At 42.5% G+C, this 21,119-nt stretch overlaps 1 protein-coding gene across 1 annotated transcript in view; it reads left to right on the forward strand.

Annotated features, from left to right (window-relative positions):
* The window catches only part of si:dkey-91m11.5 (PH_BCR_vertebrate and RhoGAP_Bcr domain-containing protein), a 33,786-nt gene that overhangs the window by 5,342 nt on the left and 7,325 nt on the right, over positions 1 to 21,119 (forward strand). Inside the window, exons 2-16 of the mRNA XM_035166089.2 lie at positions 10,110 to 10,291; positions 11,849 to 11,953; positions 12,955 to 13,140; positions 14,308 to 14,415; positions 14,652 to 14,712; positions 14,819 to 14,871; positions 14,964 to 15,104; positions 17,644 to 17,765; positions 18,050 to 18,215; positions 18,474 to 18,593; positions 18,751 to 18,826; positions 18,928 to 19,032; positions 19,123 to 19,197; positions 19,736 to 19,833; positions 20,074 to 20,205. Coding sequence (XP_035021980.1) covers positions 10,110 to 10,291; positions 11,849 to 11,953; positions 12,955 to 13,140; positions 14,308 to 14,415; positions 14,652 to 14,712; positions 14,819 to 14,871; positions 14,964 to 15,104; positions 17,644 to 17,765; positions 18,050 to 18,215; positions 18,474 to 18,593; positions 18,751 to 18,826; positions 18,928 to 19,032; positions 19,123 to 19,197; positions 19,736 to 19,833; positions 20,074 to 20,205 — 1,730 coding nt within the window. The remainder of the gene's footprint in view (positions 1 to 10,109; positions 10,292 to 11,848; positions 11,954 to 12,954; positions 13,141 to 14,307; positions 14,416 to 14,651; positions 14,713 to 14,818; positions 14,872 to 14,963; positions 15,105 to 17,643; positions 17,766 to 18,049; positions 18,216 to 18,473; positions 18,594 to 18,750; positions 18,827 to 18,927; positions 19,033 to 19,122; positions 19,198 to 19,735; positions 19,834 to 20,073; positions 20,206 to 21,119) is intronic.

The following is a 21,119-nucleotide window of genomic DNA, read 5'->3' on the forward strand; positions in this document are numbered from 1 at the left end:
CAGTTGGCTATGTATTGTGTAAGACAAAGCTTCATAAACTGTACAGTCCACAGAGGTCACACTGAAATAAGTCTTTCTGCACTAAAAGATTTGCTGTGTGTATTAACAGTATATTCTGCAGCCTGTCATGGAACATGTGAACTCAGCAGCAGCAGCAGACGCAGTGTTGACGTTGTCCTTGTTGCTCTTATGTGAGTGTTTTAATGTCTGGCACGGTAGTAGTCTCTGCCTGGGAAAAATGACAGACTTACCATCAGCAAGAAACACCCATTAACTGACACAAACAAACCCATACTTGTCCTGCTGTTACTCAGCTGCATCACTGCATGAAATGGCCAGTCTAAAACTGACACCTCTCATGGGAGTTTTTTTTTTTCTATGAATAGAAGAATAAATGTTGTCTCCCAGTTTCTGGTTATCTAGGCCGGTTGTCGAGCCTCGCTGTGAATAGAGCTGGTGATTAGCTGTGGGCCCTTTAAGGAGGCCACCTCTCTGATGGGTCTATTTTGCCATAATTAATTATCATCATGGCACTGACATGCCTGTAGCCACAGCTTTCTGTTCCATTAGTTTAATCATAATCCCTCTCCAAAAAAAAAAATCTGAAAAGTGTCTTTTTATGATGGGAATAGCTGAGCTTGCCGTAGCCGGGATATGGCACAGGTTCTGTATGTGGAGCGGTCCGCCAATGTCGGTAGTGACATTAATAGAAAGTGTCTGTGTGTCTGAAAGGTGATGAAGTCTGTCTGAATTCCTTGGCAACAGTCCAGAGGTGGGCACCGCTCGCTGCCTCAGCAGAAGTCACACTGGTGCTGGTCCTCGCTCCTGACTCATGAATATTTTAGGTCCCTGTAGGAAGCTCAGACAGGCCTATCATTGTACCTGAGTGTCAACATCTGAGGTTTAGTGGTCAAGGAAGTTAAAGTATTTCAGCCTCTCCCTCTCCTGGAGTAAATGTAGGCCTACCAGAAGAAGTGCTGTCGGCCCTTGTGGGCACTCGTGTGTGTGTGTGTGTATGACTGTGTGTGTGAGTGTAAGTGTAAGTAAGACACCTGTTCTTCTGTGCAGTGTACTGGGGAAAGTGGTCAAAAGCTGGCAGGCCATCAGTACGGCAGGCCAGCTGCTCTCACAGCAAAAGCCATGAATAGCCTTTTTGTTCTGGTCCCTCTATCAGAAAACAGATCAAAAAACACTTGTTTAGAAACTAAGCAACACTGCTTATATAAGATTTCCATATTAGCTCCTTGGTCCACATACAAAAACGCACGTTTCCATAGATAAAGCTTCATAGAAAATAAAATCTCTGGCATGTATATGAGCTTGCCGGCCTCCCTCGGCTCAGTGATCCTCCCTCGTGCTCTGCCTCAGCCCTCTACTCCTGCAGTCTCAGCTCCCCTCCCTGGTCCCACTCAAAGGGCCCTCTGTGCTGCTGGCTGGCAGGCCAAGTGTTTATGGAATGTCTCAGCTGCTTGTGGGGTGTGTAGGGGGGAAACAGCTAATGAAATGTTAAGTGTTGTATGAGTTCACCTCTCTCACAACAGCCTGACCCATGGAGCGTGTTGTGTCACCAGCCAGCGGAGTTTGTTTTAGTCAAAATGTTCTGTCGCACAGTGAGTCTGGTCAGTACGAGAGGAAGACAGCAAGTGAGTCTGAACACTTAAGTCCTATAGTCGAGTATATGAAACCATTTAAAGGGGCAGTCCAGTGGTGTCCAAAAGAATGGTCAAAACTGTAGCGGCTGAGTCTGAGATATCCTGACTTTGATCTTTTATTAACTTATAGTGAAAAACAATTGGCCAAAAAATATAATTTTATTATTCCTTTAAAAAACATTGGTTTGTGTCATCAAAATGTCTATTTGTAAATAATGTCCACAAGAGAAAGCAACTTGAGAGACATAACTACATGTATAATGTATTTCAAGATAAACATGTCTTTTAAAAGATCTAAATACCTACACATTAAGGTGTAAACTATAAGTCAAGGTGCCTTATTGGTTGGAGTTCCGTACATCAGGTCATGATGGGCCCTCTGGTCGCTGGTGCTGAAACTGTAGTCCAAACAGCTTTCGCACAACGTTATCTCGAGGTTCTACAATTTTGTCGTTGACCGAACTAAATCAGAAGAATTTCCAAACAGGGTTTATCCTGGATCGCTCGAAGAGCGAATCACTCTCTTTGTGACTGAGTTGAGTTGTGAACTCACTGCGATCATAACCACATGGTTGTTGAATTATTTGCTAATTTCATCTTGACCTACATTTTATTTTCAGTCAGTGAAAGTGACGTTGTGTGACTCCTGTCCGTCATGGGGTGCTTTCAGTGCAGAGGCCTAGGCATATGTGATAATTCACAGCTATGGTAGTGCTGTTTTTAATTTTTTTTAAATCAAATATAATTTTTCAATAATTCAATAATATAATCGGATTTAGAATATGTGTTGACTGGCCTATTGCCTAGTATGAGTCACTGTCCAAAAGATTAGATCCACAGCGTGTGATTAATGTCCATAGCTGTGTCCCTATTCAGGGGTCGCCTCCTTCATAGGATGCGGTCTTCCCGGGACATGGGCTTCATTGACTACCAAGGTTGAACTGAAATTAGAGGATCTGGTCTAAAGAAGATTTCCGTGATCAGTTTGACCAGCTCGTCTTGCCCTTATCGCTGTTGCCTAGTAACAGAGCTGCAGTTGGACACAACAAGAAAGTTTGAATGACTTGGTTTTTTTAACATGTATACTGTTGAGTGTGATACTCAAGTATTTGACTTCTAGTAACGGTTCATCACTGAAGTGCAATGCATCCTGGGATAGGGCTGGGAAGGATCCATTCTTTGGACCTTTGTTTTATTGGTGATAGAGGGATGCATTTGTCTGCCACATTTTTAGGGGCCTTCGAAATGGGACAGCCTATTCACGCTGCTGTGTTCAGAGTTAGTCTTCGAATGTAGCCTCTGAAGGACGCAGCCTCTGAGTTGGGACACAGCTCATGTCTTTAGATTTTAGTTTTCACCACTAATGAATACATTATTTTACATGACAAAAAAGGCAACTCAACATCCATTCGATTTGTAATATATGTGTTTTCTATTGTAAATTCCTCATGTCCAAGTGCAGATCACCTTGGTGATCACCAGGAGTTATTTTCTCTGATCTGACAAAGTTGCTCCAAAGCCACAGGAGACATTTCACTTAATTTCAAACAATTAACAAGTTTTGTAACCAACAAAACAAAGCAAGTGATTTGAAAATACTCACCATTAGCCTTAACCAGCTTGTATAATACGAACATAATATAGTAAACCTGCATTGCTAGGCAGACTAGAGCTCGGCCTGTCACATTAAGCCACATCAGGTGAGGTCCCTTCACAAATATTTAATTCTGTTCAGACATGCAAATGAATATTTGATCGTACCTGGAGGTCACTGTGGCTTTTCATGTTGCTGCTTAAATTGTGTGTGTTCGTCATTTGCTTATAATGTTCACAATAAAACTACTGAGGCTAAAGACTGGCCAGGCTCCAGGATACTTAATAGGCTTTTCAAACAAGTATTGAGATCAGAATCATTCTCTGATTTATTAAAAACCCAATAAGACTGTTTCATATTAGACGTGTTGCTGTTTCTTTTTGCAGCCGTAAAGCAAATCTGTGTATAACTAACGCGTGCATGTGCTCCATTGTGTGTTTATTTTAACAGGCTGGAACAATTATTGGGCTTTGATTTTCTCTGTGCTGAGGCACATTACAAGCAGTAGTCTGACCACCCTGAGCTATTTCAACGCACACTGATTAGTAGGTGTGCTGAGCTGGGCGGCCAGTTCTGACCTACGCTGCTCAGTGACTGGCACTAATTTGAGGCTGCCCTACAACAGAGCAGAGGCGAGTGCTGGTGGGCCTCGCTGCCTTCACCGGCCCTGTGGTTTCAAAGGCCCCTCAGACCAGCAGACCCTTCAGATGAGCCAGGATGTGATGATGATGTGTTGGCTAACAATTTCACAGTTTGCCAAAACACACAGGCGGTGTCTGTAATTGCAATAACAGATGTCCCAGTTACAGTATTAGGTTAAAGGGGCACTGCATGCATTTTAGATGTCAACATTGATTCTCCCCTCCTTGCGAGTACTACACAGCCTGTGAATTGTTTTTTGTCTTCTGTGGCTCTGGAGCATCATTGTGAATTCTGAGAAATTTACTGGAGAAACATCATGTGAGTAATCCCAGTTTGGGCTCGGAGAATACAACATGTAGCCAGTGCGGTTGCTCCAGGGATTGTTTTGTTGGTTGATCAGTTCAGCTCTGTAGTCTCTAAACACATTCACCGTCCCTAGAGGATGAACCCTGCTGACTTCTCCTGACTTATTTCCTCTGGTGCCAACATGAGGTCAATGTTTTTTTGTCAAAAAACATTGAAAGCTAATGTGGCTTTCTATGGAATATCTCCTATCTTTTCATCAGGTCAAATTAGTCCAACAATAATCACCAAATACATATTAAACTAATTACATTCACATTAGCCTCAGCTATATTTTGTCTTCATTTAGCAAATGTTTGCATGCTAACATGCTAAACTAAGACTGTGAATGTGGTAAAACATACCTCCTAAAGGTCTGCATGTTGGCATCGTCACTCTGAGCATGTTAGCATACTGACATTAGCATTTAGCCGAAAGCGTTGCTAGCATGGCTGTAAACTTATCTTGTTAATAAAAAGACTATGTTACCAACATGAAGTTTAATTCAGTTAGGAGTACTGCAGTTTTTTCACCCAAGGTTAACTCTGCCTATGATTGGCTTGCACTGATATGCTTCCCTCATCATAACCAATCATCATTCTTCTTGCCTTAACATGACCCAATCAGAGTCAGGATCGGGGACTGACATAATGTGCTTTAGAGTAGCTTAATTGGAAATGCAGGCTCCAGAAGCCTGACCCACACTAAGGACTAAATGACATGACATCATTCAAGTCTGTTTCTTGAATGTCATTCAACTTTGTGCAAAACCTACATGGTCCACTGTAATGGTCAGGGAGTTCCTCCTCAGTATAGTGGTGGGATTCAGGTAAAACCTTTGTGCAGTTCATTACAGATTTGTCAACATTTTTCCAGTTACCATGAAGTGAGGAAAACTCCAGGGCCACTGTCCAGGGTCACCACATCTAGTGTCTGAAAGGCCATCACCCTTCAGCCGGCTCCACTCTGTTTGCTCTCCCTGCCTCTGCTGTTTCCCCGGTGACCGCACAGTCTGGAGGAGAATCCATTTGCTGGAGCCATAAAGTGGTGCTAAGCTTTTAACAACATCTCACATTGGCATCTTCTGGCTGCTTTTATTCCAAATGTGCAACTTTTCTCTCCAGATCTATACAGCCATTAGAGAGGTGACAGCAAGGCTCTCCTTCATTGTGCCTTATTTTAACTCTGTGGTAAATTATAGATGCTTAAATCTCAATTCCAGCCCTTTCTGTGGTGGATCGATCAACACATTTGCTGTGTGGAGTTTATTTTTGGTAGCTTGCAATCTAAATTCTGTCCATCAGCTGACTGATTTTACTGACTGGTCAATATGTTCACAGTGGGGAACATTAAGTGGGCTCTGATTCTCTCTTTCTGTCAGAGCATTACAAATAGAAGCCTCTCCCCCTCAAGCTATTTAAACACACTGATCGGTGATCAGTAAATGTGTCAGGCTGGGCAGCACTGTGCTATCTCCAAGTGGTGAAATGGGGAATTATGGATGCTACTATTCTGGTTCCAGCTCTTTCTGGGATGAATCCATCGACCTCTTCCCTCTTTGATTTTTATTTCCGAAAAACTGGTTGTTTCCGGCACCAATCATCCCTCCACTTATTTAAATGTCCTGCTGTGAAGCGCAGGGCTTTTGTGTCCGTGCCACACGATGATGGCAATCTCATTTGAAAACACAACATTTCAGAGTTAAAATGAAAGCGTCCCTCCCTTGCTTCTTGCTCTTTTGATTCTGAGTGTTGGCGTCATGTTGGGGAATAAGACCACATGATTACTTCTGTGATAGTGACTCTGATGCTGTGACGCTGTCTTGGCCTCACATCTGTCACTCCCTCTCTGTTTACCGTCGTTCATCTCTGTGGATTAGGATTAGGGCCTTCAGTGCGTCTTTGCTATGTCATCAATAGGACATCCAACCCCCCCTTCATTAAACTGCAGTGATTTTCCTCTGAACATGGCTCTTGTTTGCAAGCTGCAGGAAGGAACAATGTTTCATGATGATTGATATTCTCCAGAAGCAGCACTGGAGAGCTTTGCCACTCCTTATATATCCTGAGGTCTATCTTTAGGTGCTGTATTCAGGATTGGGGTGTGGGAAAGCAAGGATGCGGTGTATTGTGTGTAAAAAGGTGCTTCCAACTAAAACAAATCTTTTTTTTTTTTCTTAAAGATTTGCAGTAATCTGACATCTATTAGACCATGGCGTGTGGGAGTAGTCAGTTAAATGAAGTTCTTGAAAAACGGGATTACAGAGTTCAGAGACAGTCCAAAACAAAATCAGCTTCCCTCTGATCCATGGCTCCATGCACACAGCTCACAACTGCAACTGCTGGGCTTAGCAATCTTATATAATGTCATTACATTATATTTATTACAGCTCTGTGGCCAAGTTGAAACCATTTTAAGCTGCTGCTAGTTGGGCCTGGGACAGAAAGAGGGAGATCGTAGAACAACCGAAATTGCTTTTCAACACTCCTGTGATTCTTTGTAAATGATCAGTTCCTCTTGAATGGAAACAAGACACAACATAATCTTTACACTGTGATTTCTCATGTGTAGCTCGTTGTATCAACACTGTGTTATTGTTACATTATTTTCACTTTTAAATTAACTGAAAAAGTGAATTTATTATAGAATCACTTTTTAATAGAGATTGATAGATCGGCTGAGCTAAACATATCCTGAATTACGAAAGATCTGTATTAACATATATGTTGGCTGATGCGTACTCGGACATTGTAGCACAGATGCAAATATTTGATCTGAAAAGTCATCTGTGATTGAAATTCTCATTTAAGGCAATTAAAGTCAATAATTTAAAAGAGACCTCCACCAGAATTACACACCTGGCATTGCAAAAAAGGCTTTGAAGCAACCTTTGTACCATAATAAGCTACTGGGAGGTCAGAGTCGGAGAAAATGTAATTCAACAGTTAAGTTAATAGGTAGAATCTTTGTTAATTAAAAAAAATCCCCACAATTGAAGAGATATTAGTGGGTGGCTGTTCAAACGTCTCTTAGTTGGATGAAGTCCTGCTGTGGAATTTCTTTTTTCCTGACTTCAATCATTTGGAAAATGCAGGCTGTGTGTCTGTTGACTTAATAATGACTGGATAGGGCTTACATCTAAAAGACAGAATAGAATATATACTGTATTGCACTGTATAGCCTACTACTGTATATAGTGAATCAATACCCAAATGTAAAAGACCCTTTAAATAATATATAATTATTTAAAAGTTGGTGTTGGCCTGAAAAGTTCTGTCCTATGTAACAAGTATGCTTCTTTTTTTTTAATTTTTTTTTTTTAGATAGTTTGAGCTTGGAAAGGGCAACATCTACTAGTGGTATTTGTTCAGTGTTTCACAATCAGAGCAAACAAAAGCCATGAGAAAGGGTTTCACAGAGAAACGAGTGGTGGTGAAATGTCAGTCAAGAATGGGTCTACACAAACAAAGGAGTGTCAAAAAATCTAATATACCTGCACTTTGACCAGCCAAACCAGTTTGACAGTGTTTTACAGACAAAGTACAATCTTTCCATGTAGTTGTAAAATCTTTTGAGTTATCTATTATGTGAATATGTTAACCATGACCATAGATGAACGTCAGTATGTGTGTGTGTGTGTGTGTGTGTGTGTTTGGAGTGGGGGTGTGTTTGTTTGTTAAAAGATGACCTTGTGCAGAAAGCCTGTTTCCGCTCTAAAGCAGATGAATTGCTGAATTTTCCGGAGAGACCTGCCCGGACACTTCCTCAGTAGCGATTCTTGTGATCGCTACAGAACAACGGCGCACACTGAGGATCTATTGTGATGTCCACTTTCTCACACTGCCACAGCCAATTGAGCTCTGGGTATTTAAAAATGTCCCTCTAAAGGACAGAAAGGGCTCAGCATGTTAAGACTGCAGAATGAATTTTTTAGTTTTCTGGCTGTTTCTTTTTCCTCTGGAAGGAGATAGTTTGTGGCTCTGAGGCTGCTGCCCAAGAGAGGATGTGTTATTCATCCAGTGCCGGGCCTGATGTATAATCTCACTGGAGCACAGAGTGGCCTTTCACATGGACTTCCCCTGTGTTTAGTAGCTGTTTGGCCTGCTGTAGTCTCTTCCTCAGCAGTCAATGCAGCTCTCTGCTAAGCCTCTCTGTGTGTGTGTGTGTGTGTGTGTGTGTGTGTGTGTGTGTGTGTGTGTGTGTGTGTGTGTGTGTGTGTGTGTGTGTGTGTGTGTGTGTGTGTGTGTGTGTGTGTGTGTGTGTGTGTGTGTGTGTGTGTGTGTGTGTGTGTGTGTGTGTGTGTGTGTGTGTGTGTCAGTTTGTCCCTCTGGGTGACTCGGCTTTATCCTCCCCCTTGTTTCCGGAATCCTCTCTTTCCTGTTTCCTGTCCAAGTCGATCCAGTTTCATAGCCTCTTCTTTACATACCTGCCTCCACATTGCTAGACGTGGGTTTCTTACTTTGTTTTACAGCTGTTTGAGATCTCTGCCGTACATCTTCCGACTGCCACATCATTGATGGTGACAATGATAATAATAATAATAATGATGAGAAGTTCCTGTTGAGTCAGGGGTGGTTGACAGTAATTACAGGATGCGGAGCCTGTTTAGCTTCATCTTCAGGTTGTCCTAAAAGTCTGAAATCACAGTGATGACGAGGACAACAGGTATGTCTCATGTGTCACACTTCTTTGTCCCACCGCATGCTCATTGTGACTATGGTGCAAAGTACAGGCTTCAATTCCTACAATGAACATTTCTCATTCCCATTTTGCAAATAGTCCCGAAGAACTGTGTTGCTCTCTGAACTCTGAGACCTCTCTAAATTGGTAGACACACAAAGTGAATATTACACCAGGCTACATATTGTCATTCATCCGGAAAACACTCAAAGACACTCTGTACACCCAGGCTGACAAGAGCAGAGCACGTGTGTTGCCACTGCAGTTCCCCAGACTTATCCACTGGCCTGGCACAAGCCCTCAGTGGCTGGCACAGGCCACGTGGTGAGATTGTGCCGGTCACAGGTTTATGGAGGTTAAATGAGGGTTTGATATAAAGACAGATGGCAGGAAAAGATGCAGTGATTATTCTGGTTGTTATGACAGATGCTATTGGACACGGATGCCCTCTTAATATTCAGGGGAAATAACAGCAGCAACTCACAATATACTGTAATGCTGTCATGGCCGGATTGACGCATTCAGGGCCCGTGGGCAAAAATGAACAGAGGGGCCCCACTTGCCCCTTGTTCACTGTACATTGTCACATTTAAGAGCCTGTCCTGTTCAGTTCCCACAGCAGACCACAGGGCCACGATAGTTATCACATGTTTTTGTTGTTTGTGTGTTTTTGTAGCCACTGAAACAAGCTGTAAATCCAACATTTGACACATCAACACATTATAAAAGTCAATGTGTTTTCCTGATCTGTTCACCAGCGTGTTGTCTTTTGGTGATGAGCAGGAGTCCAGTGGGTTCATGAGAGCATTTTTACCCAGACCAGCAGCTTCCTTTAACTGGAAACTGCTAAAAACACTGCAATGGTTCCAAAACCTCTCCTGCAGTTTCCACAAAAATTGAACACAATAAAAATTGTGTTATTGGATCACTTTGAATTATATTGTGGTTTCTGACTGTTTTTGTTTGTCTGTCATTTCTGATGACACTGTAGTGAACTGTGAGAAGGCATCTTAACAATCTTCATATTTCAGTTGCTAAACAGCTTTTTTAGCCTCACCCACTATGACCACCATTGGTGTGAATTTAAATGCCATCAGAATGTTTTTTTTCAAATTGCAGCATGTCTCCGTGTTTACTACATGATTGAGTTTAATGACACACCATGTGACTATTGTCCTTTGTTTGACTGTTTCTCACAGAGGCTCCCTACAACGAGACGCCTCTGTCGTACGGATATGACCTGGAGCACTCAGAGGAGCACCAGCCTCGCCACGACCCTCTGTCCTACACTGGATCTCCTTCCTCCTCACCACGGCTGCGCTCAAAGAGCCGGAGTAGCCGAGACACGCAGTCCTCGGGCTCTCTGGAATCCACGCTGTCGGTAATGCTACTGGGTCAACTCCCAATCAACTTGTATGACACGTCAACTGTTTCGCTGTGCTCACTGTGCCGCAGCAGCGCTCTCTTTGCTATGTTGTTCTTCACTGTCATCTCAACACTTCTAGTAGCTATGGCTTTTTGTTCTGTGCTGAACAGTTGTCGACATAGTGCGTGATATTATTTATTCTACTATCCATGTGTTGGAGGAATCATGAAATTCCTCCTCAGTTTTGTGTCAAACCCATGCAAGGGTTTCACTAGGTTACACCAAATCTTCCTATAAATCTTGTGCTTCAAAGAGGTTCTGCTATTTATTCTAGCCATGTGGGTGTTTGCATATAGATCACAAACTTGAAGAAATCTACAATTTGTTGGTTTATAGTAGAGGATTTGCTCCCGCTTCGTGTTTTGTACAATGAAACAAACCACTAGATTTTCTACAAAACCTGACAGGAGGCCGTGAATGCAACGTAGAGGTGACCAGTCTTCACATTAATGGTCTTGTTTGTTTATTGTTTATTAAATTGACATCAACACTGTATTTTAAGGTACTCTCAGGTAAGTAAGTATAATACTTATACTAAATTATGAGATTTGCAAGACAGATTGTAAAAGAATTTTCAAAATCAAAGCAAAAGAGGCCAAAATATCCTGACTTTTGGTTCCTAACTAGGGGCAATTTCCAAAACACAACATTTTCCATCATGCAACTTGACCATTTATTTTGTTTGTTTGTTTGTTGTCATTAGATATACATTTCTGCAGACTCCTCCAGAGCCACAGCAGACGTCATACAACTGTTTTAATGCACTACATTTCATGATGAGTAAGCTAAACTTCATGTGTAAAGCCAGTCGAGTGTCCCTTTCGGAAAAACAACAAAAGGAAAGCCCTCTAGCAAGGCATTAAAACAGCCGCTGCAGCTGAGGCATCCAGAGGCCGACAGAGTTCACCATGCAGAGACCAGATGGGAGTGCTTTGCAGCATGACACAGGGCGTTGCAGAGAAAGACTGGATATGATAAGTGAGCATACTGTGGGCAACAGATGTTAAAACAAGATGTAGCTCCCCTCTGCCTCAGCTGTGTTCCTGTCCTATCTGTGGTATCCTCATCCTCTGATGTACACTCTTAATGATCTTCAAAGTCTAAATATTGGGGCGTGGGGGGTGGCGGGGTCACACAGCATTCTTTATATAGCTAATATAATGGGAGAGCTTGATACCGCCCCTCTTGGCCAGTGAATTTCTTACTGACATGATGACTGATGGATTTGACCTGTTTTGGAATAACAACCCCTGGACTAGAAACACATTTGTCTTCCTCAAGATGCTTGGAGTCTCTGGTGCAAGCCCCGTGGAATCTTCCACTCCCACCGACTTTAATCAAATCTGCTCTGTCCTGATCCCCCAACAACAATAATATCAGCACCCAGGGGCTTGCAGAGGTGTGGGGGAGGATGGTTCACATATCATGTGTCGACATCAGCCTTCTCTCTCACCACGTCTTCTTCCCCTCATGTTTGCCAATCGTTTGCTCTCTCCACCATGTGTGCATCAGGTGGAGTTGGATCAAGAGAAGGGGCTGGAGATGAGAAAGTGGGTTTTGTCAGGAATCCTGGCCAGTGAGGAGACCTACCTCGGCCACCTGGAGGCGATACTGATAGTATGTCTAACTCATAACACACAAACAAAAAAAGTCTATTCTGAGCTCTTTTAGTGTAGACAGAAAATTAGTTGAAATAAAACAAATGGTTACAACTAAAAAAAAAAGCTGACATAGCATCTATTATGTTTGTTTAGTATTTCTCAAAATTCTTGTGCATTCTATATATTGTATATTGTTGTCATATATAAACTTATATATTTATATGTATTATATATTTAAATAATATACTATGTATAAACTTTTGAAGTACAAAAGTAAGTCTTCCTCTTAAAAATGCAGAGTTGAATTCATAAACAATACATTGCATGCCACAACCTCAGCCTTACTTGATCTTGTATGAAGCTTATGGTGCCTATCTTTACCTAACTTAGTTAACGAACCATCGCTTAATATGTAACTGTCATTCACTTAGTTTCTGAATATATATATAACATTTGATAGAGGATCTTATTCTTCCTCTTACAAATTCAAAGTTGAATTCAACACTGATACTGTATAACACACTCTTGTTTTATGCTCTTTTATACTGACAGTTTTCTGACTTTCTGACTCTTGTGTGACTGTTACACTAGATTTTGGGAAATTCCATTGTCCTGAAATGTTTTCTTTACATGACAGCACAGTTTAGGCTTGCTTTTTCAAATGCTTTCTGTTTACAATGCACAGCAGTTTGTTTCAGCACCAATTTTGTTTTAAATTTTAGATTCTACTGCTAGTTCCACCACACTCTGTGTCAAGTGAGATATATGACAAGAAGAAACACTCCCCTGCACAGTTTTATGCATTAAGTGGTTTTGTTGCTACAGCCAAAAGTAGCTGACATCAGCTAACGAAAGCTTCATCAGCTCATTAAAGGCCATTCAAACTGTGCTATAATTTAATCTCACTGGTAAAGGTTTTATTAAAGGCTAGCTTAAAATCCTGATGACTTTTTTTTTCATAATGCGTATTCAGTGACTGTTTTCCAATAAGTTCTGTTTGATTATTTATTTGTCCAGCCCATGAAGCCTCTGAAGGCGGCAGCCACGACTTCCCAACCGATGCTGACCGTCCAGCAGATAGAAACCATCTTCTTCAAAGTACCAGAGCTTCATGAGATCCACAAGGACTTCTACGATGCTCTGCTCCCCCGAGTGCAGGACTGGAGCCACCAGCAGTGTGTGGGCGACCTCTTCCAGAAACTGGTATGGAGATTATGTTCATGTTTGGTTCAGCAGGGCCATCAGAAACAAAAAACACTAGTTGAGTATGTGAAACACTGTTTTGTCTAAAGTTGTTTCCTACACTCTTTGAAATAAGTGATGAGTCGAACCATAAAGGGCGCTTTGAATAAACATGTTTTTTAGTTTTACAAAGAACCCTTGCAAAATCATTTTTTCAATTAAGGGTTCTTCCAAAGCTAATTGTGTGCAGTCGTGAGTGTGTCAAAACCATACAGAGTAATCTGGTAATACACTGACACTGGAAATCCATTTCACAAAGAAGAAAACATGTCCTGACAGTGCTAAAGCTAAAGCAACAAAAACCTGTTTCACCAATTCTTTTAACTGACCTTGAACGCGCCAGAATACTGTCAGGAAACGTAAATCAAAAGTAAATGAGGACCTAAAAGAGCAATGGAATACGAAGAATCCGATGAGCTGATTTGAGTGAAATGCTGTGATAATGGTCTCATTCTTCAAACTTTCCGCACTCGTTCAACTGTGTCATGAACGTTTGGTAACCACCCTCGGCTTAGTGCAGAGAGGCAAACCCCTCAGCTGATTTTTAACCCTGATTTGGATCAGACGACCAAGCATCAAACAACATGAAACCTCACAGCATCAAATTGCACGTTGGTTTTTCATCAAACAGACCAACATTAGTCAAAGTCGGTAACTTTCAGAAACTAATTATAGCACTCCTTAAACGTCATGCCTTGATCATTAATGGTCGTTAAAATAAGGGGAGATTTTTCTGGGTAAAGAAAGGTGGGAGTCAGTGGCTGTTAGTAATGCTCCGTGGATCTTGCAGTGCACACATGAGTAGACTGCTTGGAGTCATCTCCCGGCCAGATAAAAGCCTCGCCACGCCACATGACAAGTAGTAAAGGAGAACAAAACGCTCCATAGGAGGTCGCTGAATAAGAGCTACCTCAGTGTTTGCTGTGTTGGACGAAGATGAAAACACTCGTACGCTACATGGATGTATGTATAGACATGTGAGCCAACACTGTACTTTGCTGAATTGTATTAATTCCTTATGTATCACTATGCCAACTCATGCCTGAGGCTGAGCACAGCACACGGTGATGTACCCAGTAACAATCAGGGACTCGTAAAACCTATCTGTACTCTGCTTGTGCCCTGTAGGGCAGCCAGCTTGGAGTGTACCGGGCCTTTGTGGATAACTATAAGGTTGCTGTGGAGACGGCCGACAAGTGCTGCCAGGCAAACGCTCAGTTTGCGGAGATATCTGAGGTATGTAATCACGCCACGCACAGCAGGCCTGCAGCGGGCAGAGTGTTTGATGTCGTACATCTGCCCGGGACAAAGGATGACAGAGCAGTTTTCTGCAGTCCTCACAGCATAAGGAGCCAAGCAGCTCTTTATAGTGCTGCTGATCGTTTTAATAATCGTTGCACTGTGGGGCAGTTGCTCTGATTTAATGAGGGTATTTCTTTCCTCACCATTCCCTCTGTTGTTATCTCTGCCAGAATCTCAAGGTCAAAAGCACAAAGGACTGCAAAGACCAGCCAGCTAAAAATTCACTGGAAAGTAAGTACTGAGTGAAATGAATGGCCGGCCTCCACATTAATCAATATATGCTATAAGTAGCTGAGCTGTGACTTTGCCTGTTGATCTGACTTCTCCTCCCCCACAGCTCTTCTCTACAAACCTGTGGACAGGGTGATGCGCAGCACACTTGTTCTGCATGTAAGTCATTCTGCCTTAAAACAATCTGGAGCAACATCTCCTCCGTATCAAAGTTTTAGGGATTGAATTTGTCATCACTTGTTCTATTCTAGGACCTCCTGAAGCACACACCCTCCAGCCACCCGGACTATCCACTGTTACAGGACGCCCTGCGCATCTCCCAGAATTTCCTGTCCAGTATTAATGAAGAGATCACACCGCGAAGGCAGTCCATGACTGTTAAGAAGGGAGAGGTCAGTGTGGCAAGCGGCAGGTTACCTCATCACCCAAGAGCTATAGTAATGAATTTAGCTGCTTTCAGACATTATCTGAAGGGGATGTATGTGAGAACACAAACATCCAAACCAGTTTCTCTGGACATTTTCCAGAGTTTTTCCTGCCAGCCCCCAAGTCTAATGTCCGGAGAATGTTTGATTGAGTGAGCCCATGTGAGAATACAGCAGGAAAATGTTTCCAAGAATTTACCATGAGCGAGCGGGTGCGTTGATCATGTTTCGAACACACAACAGACATGTAACTAAAATTACCATTAAAATGAACAAGAAGAATACAAATATCTCAAGAGTTCATGTCTGAAAATGGCTTTTGACACTTCAAGTTGAAAAATACACTTTATGTTCGCTTGCAAAAGCTGTAAAACAAATCCAAATCATATTTGGTTTTGGAAAACTAACATTCGGTCCATTCGGTCAGCTGAGACTGGATTTGCTGGTTATTCACCAATTCCATCACATTGAATGTACATCAGACATTTAACTCAACTTCCACCTATTGGTGGTCCTCCATATGCATCATTGTCTTGGAAAACAGACAAAGTATAGGAGACCTGAGAATGTTTTTTTATGTTATGCTCAAATTTTAAAAGGCAAAAATGTCTCTTGTGAAATTACTGAAGACACAAAGCTTTCAGGTATTTATTGCAATGGACAAATAGCAATTTGAACATGAATGTCTGTAGCAGTTTTCAATCCAGCTAATATTTGTTGAGATACTTGGTATCCACAGAGTAATGCTGTAGTATTGTAAAGTGAAAGTTTAATATCACATTAGTATAGAAATGTTGGTTATATGGGCTTGGGTTTTACATTTGTCACAAAAATTAAACTACTAGTGTTCAGTATTTTAGAACACTTCCCTCATTCAGATGCAGCATTGCTTAATTTAGAATGTCTGCTCCTGTAATCTCCGTCATGTCTTTGCTATTGACAGTAAAGACCTCGGAGAACAGGGTGTCTGGAAGCTGCACTAAAACAGTGTGTGTGTGTGTGTGTGTCAGTGTGCTGCTGACTCATCTGAGCCTGTCTGCTTCAGACGTGAAGGAAGTGGAGCGTAGGGGAAGCTCGTGACAAAGCTCTGTACACACTGGTGTCGAGGGTCTCAGTGTCGCAAACCAGGAAAACCCATCGATCACCTCTGCGCACACTCCCATCCTTCCTTGCCGCAGTGTCAACTCTGCTTCCCAAAAATGACCTGTGGGATGCTGTTTGAACTTCTGCCCAACCAGCCTTACACATTGGGTGTGTACCAACTAAACCATACTTCCTGTCCCCTCCATCCCCCCCAGTGGCACGCATCTCAAGGCTCTGATTCAGATGACCCGGCTAAGGACTTCCTCTGTTTTTTCTGGGAACTGGCCCGACCCGCCAGGGTGGGATATTAAATCAAAGAAAGTTCTTGGGAACATTCTTTTGTATATTGTTTAGGAAGTCTGAAATCCTGCAGGAAGATTGACAGATAACAAGGCAGCCAGTGACAATCAGTTTAAAGTAGGGGTTTGTTGTTGTGTGCGATCAGCTCATGAGTAAACTTGCACCCATTGTTGATCTTTGCACCAGAGCTGCCTGTAATTACCACGTCCATTTAAAGCCACCAGTTTGTTTAGCTTCATCTCTTGTGCATGCCTCAGCGCTCAATATCCCATAGAGCATAAAAAACACGAGCTGATTCCAGTGTCAGGAGGGGGGCGTGAGCACTGTGCGGCGGCAGCTCTTATTTTTCCATTGGATAATTGACTATTTGTGGTCTCGTCTGCAACACAAAAGAATAAGCGGATATAACCCTGCCACCTCTTTTTCAAACCAGGACAGTACTGAACATGTTTGAGTGCCTCACCAATACGCCTGCATCCGACCAGAGCTGAACCACAGTGTGCAGAAAACAGCAGAGGAAAACCGTGCTGCAGTGATTTCCTTGTTTTTGTCAGACTGTGGTTGGTGTGGGATGGCAGAGTCTCACATGGGCAGTGTCCCTGTAAACAGCCTGAGTCCTGAGGTCAAAAAGACAGAGGGGGAATTAAGATGCATGCTGCAACAGGAAGAGCTTGAGTCATCGCATCCAGCTCGAATCTCAGGTTGGACAGGTTGCCAGCATCCCAGGCTGAAATCGGCAGAGAGCTGCAGCATTACATCAGAGGGAAACTCTGCTGCTGGTTAAGAAAACACAGTGTTCACTTCCTGTCTGGTTTTGATGGCAGCATGAATGATTTATTGTTTTGTTTATTGTTTGTTTCTTCTATGAGTTAGGACAACGTTCATCTGACACCAATAGCATCAATACAGACTGTACAGTAATGTGCAAACATCAGCACAAAATCATTGTTTGTGAACCCTATCATAAACCATTTTAAACTTAGCACCAGAGTAAAATCTTTAATTACATGCTGTAATCCCAGCAGCTCCTAGTATTGCATCTGATTGCGTCTGGTGCAGTAATAAAGTGTTTTAAAACACCTCTCGCTCACAACACGATTTTTTTTCTCTTTCCTGTGGGCAGAACCGTCAGCTGCTGAGGGATCGCTTCATGGTGGAGCTGGTGGAAGGTTCCAGGAAACTCCGTCACGTCTTCCTCTTCACCGACCTGCTGCTCTGCACCAAGCTGAAGAAACAGGCCGCAGGGTGAGTCTGGGTCAGCGTCCAGCCGGAAGTTAGAGACGGAGGCTTGTGACCCTGAGGAACTACCGGTTTAGAGCCCAGGCTCACTGGAGAATGAGCCTCACGTCACCCAAACAGACATTACACTTGTTAATAGAACAGTCTGCAGGTTTTTTTATCTGACTTAGTAGGTTTGTGCTGTTGGTTTCATACTGATTAACAAAAAAAGCAGGAAGATATTATACAAAATTGGCTTGTTAAAATACCCCAACATATAATCTTTAGAATAACATCTTGTCCTCCAACAGGAAAGGTCAACAGTATGACTGTAAGTGGTACATCCCACTGAATGACCTGACCTTCCAGACCCTCGAGGACTGTGAGTCCACCCCCATCCCTTTGGTCCAGGACGAGGAAATTGACGCGATGAAGATTAGAATCTCCCAGATCAAGAATGAGATCCAAAGAGAAAAGGTGAGGATACATAGAGAGTGAACACACCTATAGAAACTCCAAAATACTAGGAGAAACAAGACGGCATTTAACAAGCTGTTTGATTCATTAGTTAATAGGTGATGTACAGGAACTGCTGTGCAGGAACACCACAACAATGACCAAGTTTGAAGACAAACTCAAATAAAACGAGCAACCTCAAGATTAGCATGCGAATAGGACAAAGTGAGCAGACAGCAGGCCCTGTATTCAAAGAACCATGTCCCTGTTTGTCTGTAGAGAACCACCAAGGGGCCCAAAGCCATCGAGCGTTTCAGGAAGAAGTTATCAGAGCAAGAGTCTCTGCTGCTTCTCATGTCTCCCAACATGGCGTTCAGAGTGGCCAACAGGAATGGAAAGGTGGGTGACAAAAACGTGATTGTCATGATGAGTACAGTTTGAGATATCTTGTATTATCAGTGACCAAGTTTTCATTTTGCCCTCTGCTGCCCTCCGCTGTTGATGGCACGAAAATACAGCACGAGAACACAACAAACTATTCAATCATTTCTTCCAGGGTTTCACATTTCTGATCTCATCTGATTACGAGCGTGCCGAATGGAGGGAGATTGTTCGTGAGCAGCAGAAGAAATGTGAGCTTTATTTCTAATGTTATTATGGCAGGATTGTTATTACATTAGTTGTTATGACATTGTTGTTGTTGCTGTCAGTTAATGTTGACGTTGTCCTGCAGGTTTTAAAAGCTTCTCCCTGACGTCTCTGGAGCTGCAGATGCTCACTAACTCGTGTGTGAAGCTCCAGACTGTTCACACCATTCCAATGACCGTGAATAAAGAAGGTATGATTCACCTAACCCACTGCATGTTTTAGAATGTAACACACCCTGCAGTTTTGTATGTCATCTCAGCCTGAATTCTCCTCTTCACAGACGATGAGTCTTCTGGTTTATACGGCTTCTTGAATGTCATCGTCCACTCTGCATCAGGCCTCAAACAGAGCTTAAGTAAGTGGCTTGTCCCCTTTTTTTTTCTTCTTTTTTTTTACCAGAAATCACATCACCGGTAATTCTAAAGGTTACACGTGGTGTCACATCATCCGCTATCCTCCCTCCCTCTCCCCCCTACTCCCTCTCCCCCCTCTCCCCTGCGGCTGTCAGCTGGGAGGGCAGCTGCAGGGGAACAAGTGGGATTAGCCAGGAACACTGTGTACAAGCCTCCTCAAATATGTCTTTGGCCTCTCAAATCACCGCCTGCTTACACCCTCTATCACAAAGGCTGGCCAGGCAGTTGTCAGTGGCATGTTTCAACCAACAAAGGCTTTACTCCCATTGATATTCCTTGATATACTCCAACAGCTCCAGTAGACTTGTAATGACACGAGAGGGAAATATCTGGTAAGACTCCAAATCCAGCATAAGGTTTCAGTGATAGAGCCCTTAATACACTTTTTGGTCTGGGTATGACTCAACCCGGTGACTAACGTGGATCCTTAAGTTTCATTTTGATTCAACTTTTAAAAAGACGTTCTCTTCTGCCCATTAGACCTGTACTGCTCCCTGGAGGTGGATTCTTTTGGCTACTTTGTCAACAAAGCCAAAACACGAGTGCACAGAGACTCGACAGAGCCCAACTGGAACGAGGTGAGAGTGCAAACCAGAGTGGAGGAGGCGAATGACTGAGGCCATATCCACCTTCAGTATCCGCTGCTCTGTTTCAATAAAGAGCATAAGACATGATTTTATTGTGATGAAGCTCATCAGCTTTGAAAAAAGGCTGTGCATGCTCAGGAAACTGAGGACTGGATAAAATACATGTTGTAACACTGTGCTGAAACCCACAATAACAACAATAACGTGGCTTCGCTCTGTTTCTGTGCAAAGGAGTTTGAGATCGAACTGGAGGGCTCCCAGACTCTGAGACTGCTCTGTTACGAGAAGTGCTGCAACAAAACCAAGCAGAGCAAAGAAGAAGCAGAGATCACAGACAAGATCATGGTCAAAGGACAGATAAAGGTACGGACGAGGGACCCCCAGTTCTTTGTGTTGTTGTGAAAGGACCAGATGATTGTGGTTTGAAGACACTTCCTGATGGCCTGTTTTGACCATTAGAATCAGACAACACTAGATTTCTGACAACCAAACCAATATCAGTATTTGAGAGCTTTAAAAATTCTATTACAAAATTTCTAAACATTCCTGCATGATATATTATATATTTGGCAATTTCGATGTGGATCACTGGACTTACACGTCATACTGTCTTACATATTTCGCCAAAGCAGAAAACCACACTAGAAATCAATGTTTACAGATTTAATGTGACCTTAAATCTATTTGGTTCCACTGACACGACAACAATCCTGGCCCATGTGGAGTGATTGATGCCTCCTATTGATCCCAGGACCTCGTCAGTGGCGTCTTATCTGCTCTGCTGACCACCAAGACCTTTTTTTGGTCTAATCCTGCCCGGTGGGGCCCCCTCTCTGTATAAAAGAAGGGAGCATGGCTCGACCCCTGACAGGATGCTGTGACCGAGGGCAGATTAGACTGTGGGTTGAGTAAATGTAGCTGGTGGTTAGGGACAGAGGATGTCACACCTTGTATATTGTTTACCTCCATGAGGCAAATTGTGATTTGTGAACATAGGCTATTCAAATACAATCTGATCGATTGATTGAAATGGAATTAATGGGCTCATAGGTCAGCATGACAAATCTAAAAAGTATAAAATTTAAAAGAATTCTAATTTTGAATGTGTAAAATAAAGTTTGAATCTGTAGTATATTATATAAAAAGACAATAAATGAAATTGAGAGCAAAAACAAGAAAATACCCCAAACTAATTATGAATTGAGTATCTAACTATAAATAAATATATAGTAATATTAGAAAATGTAAGAAAATTGAAGTTAATGTTGGTACAAAGA

The sequence above is a fragment of the Hippoglossus stenolepis genome, chromosome 9 (assembly GCF_022539355.2).
Source record: "Hippoglossus stenolepis isolate QCI-W04-F060 chromosome 9, HSTE1.2, whole genome shotgun sequence".
Lineage (NCBI taxonomy): Eukaryota > Metazoa > Chordata > Actinopteri > Pleuronectiformes > Pleuronectidae > Hippoglossus > Hippoglossus stenolepis.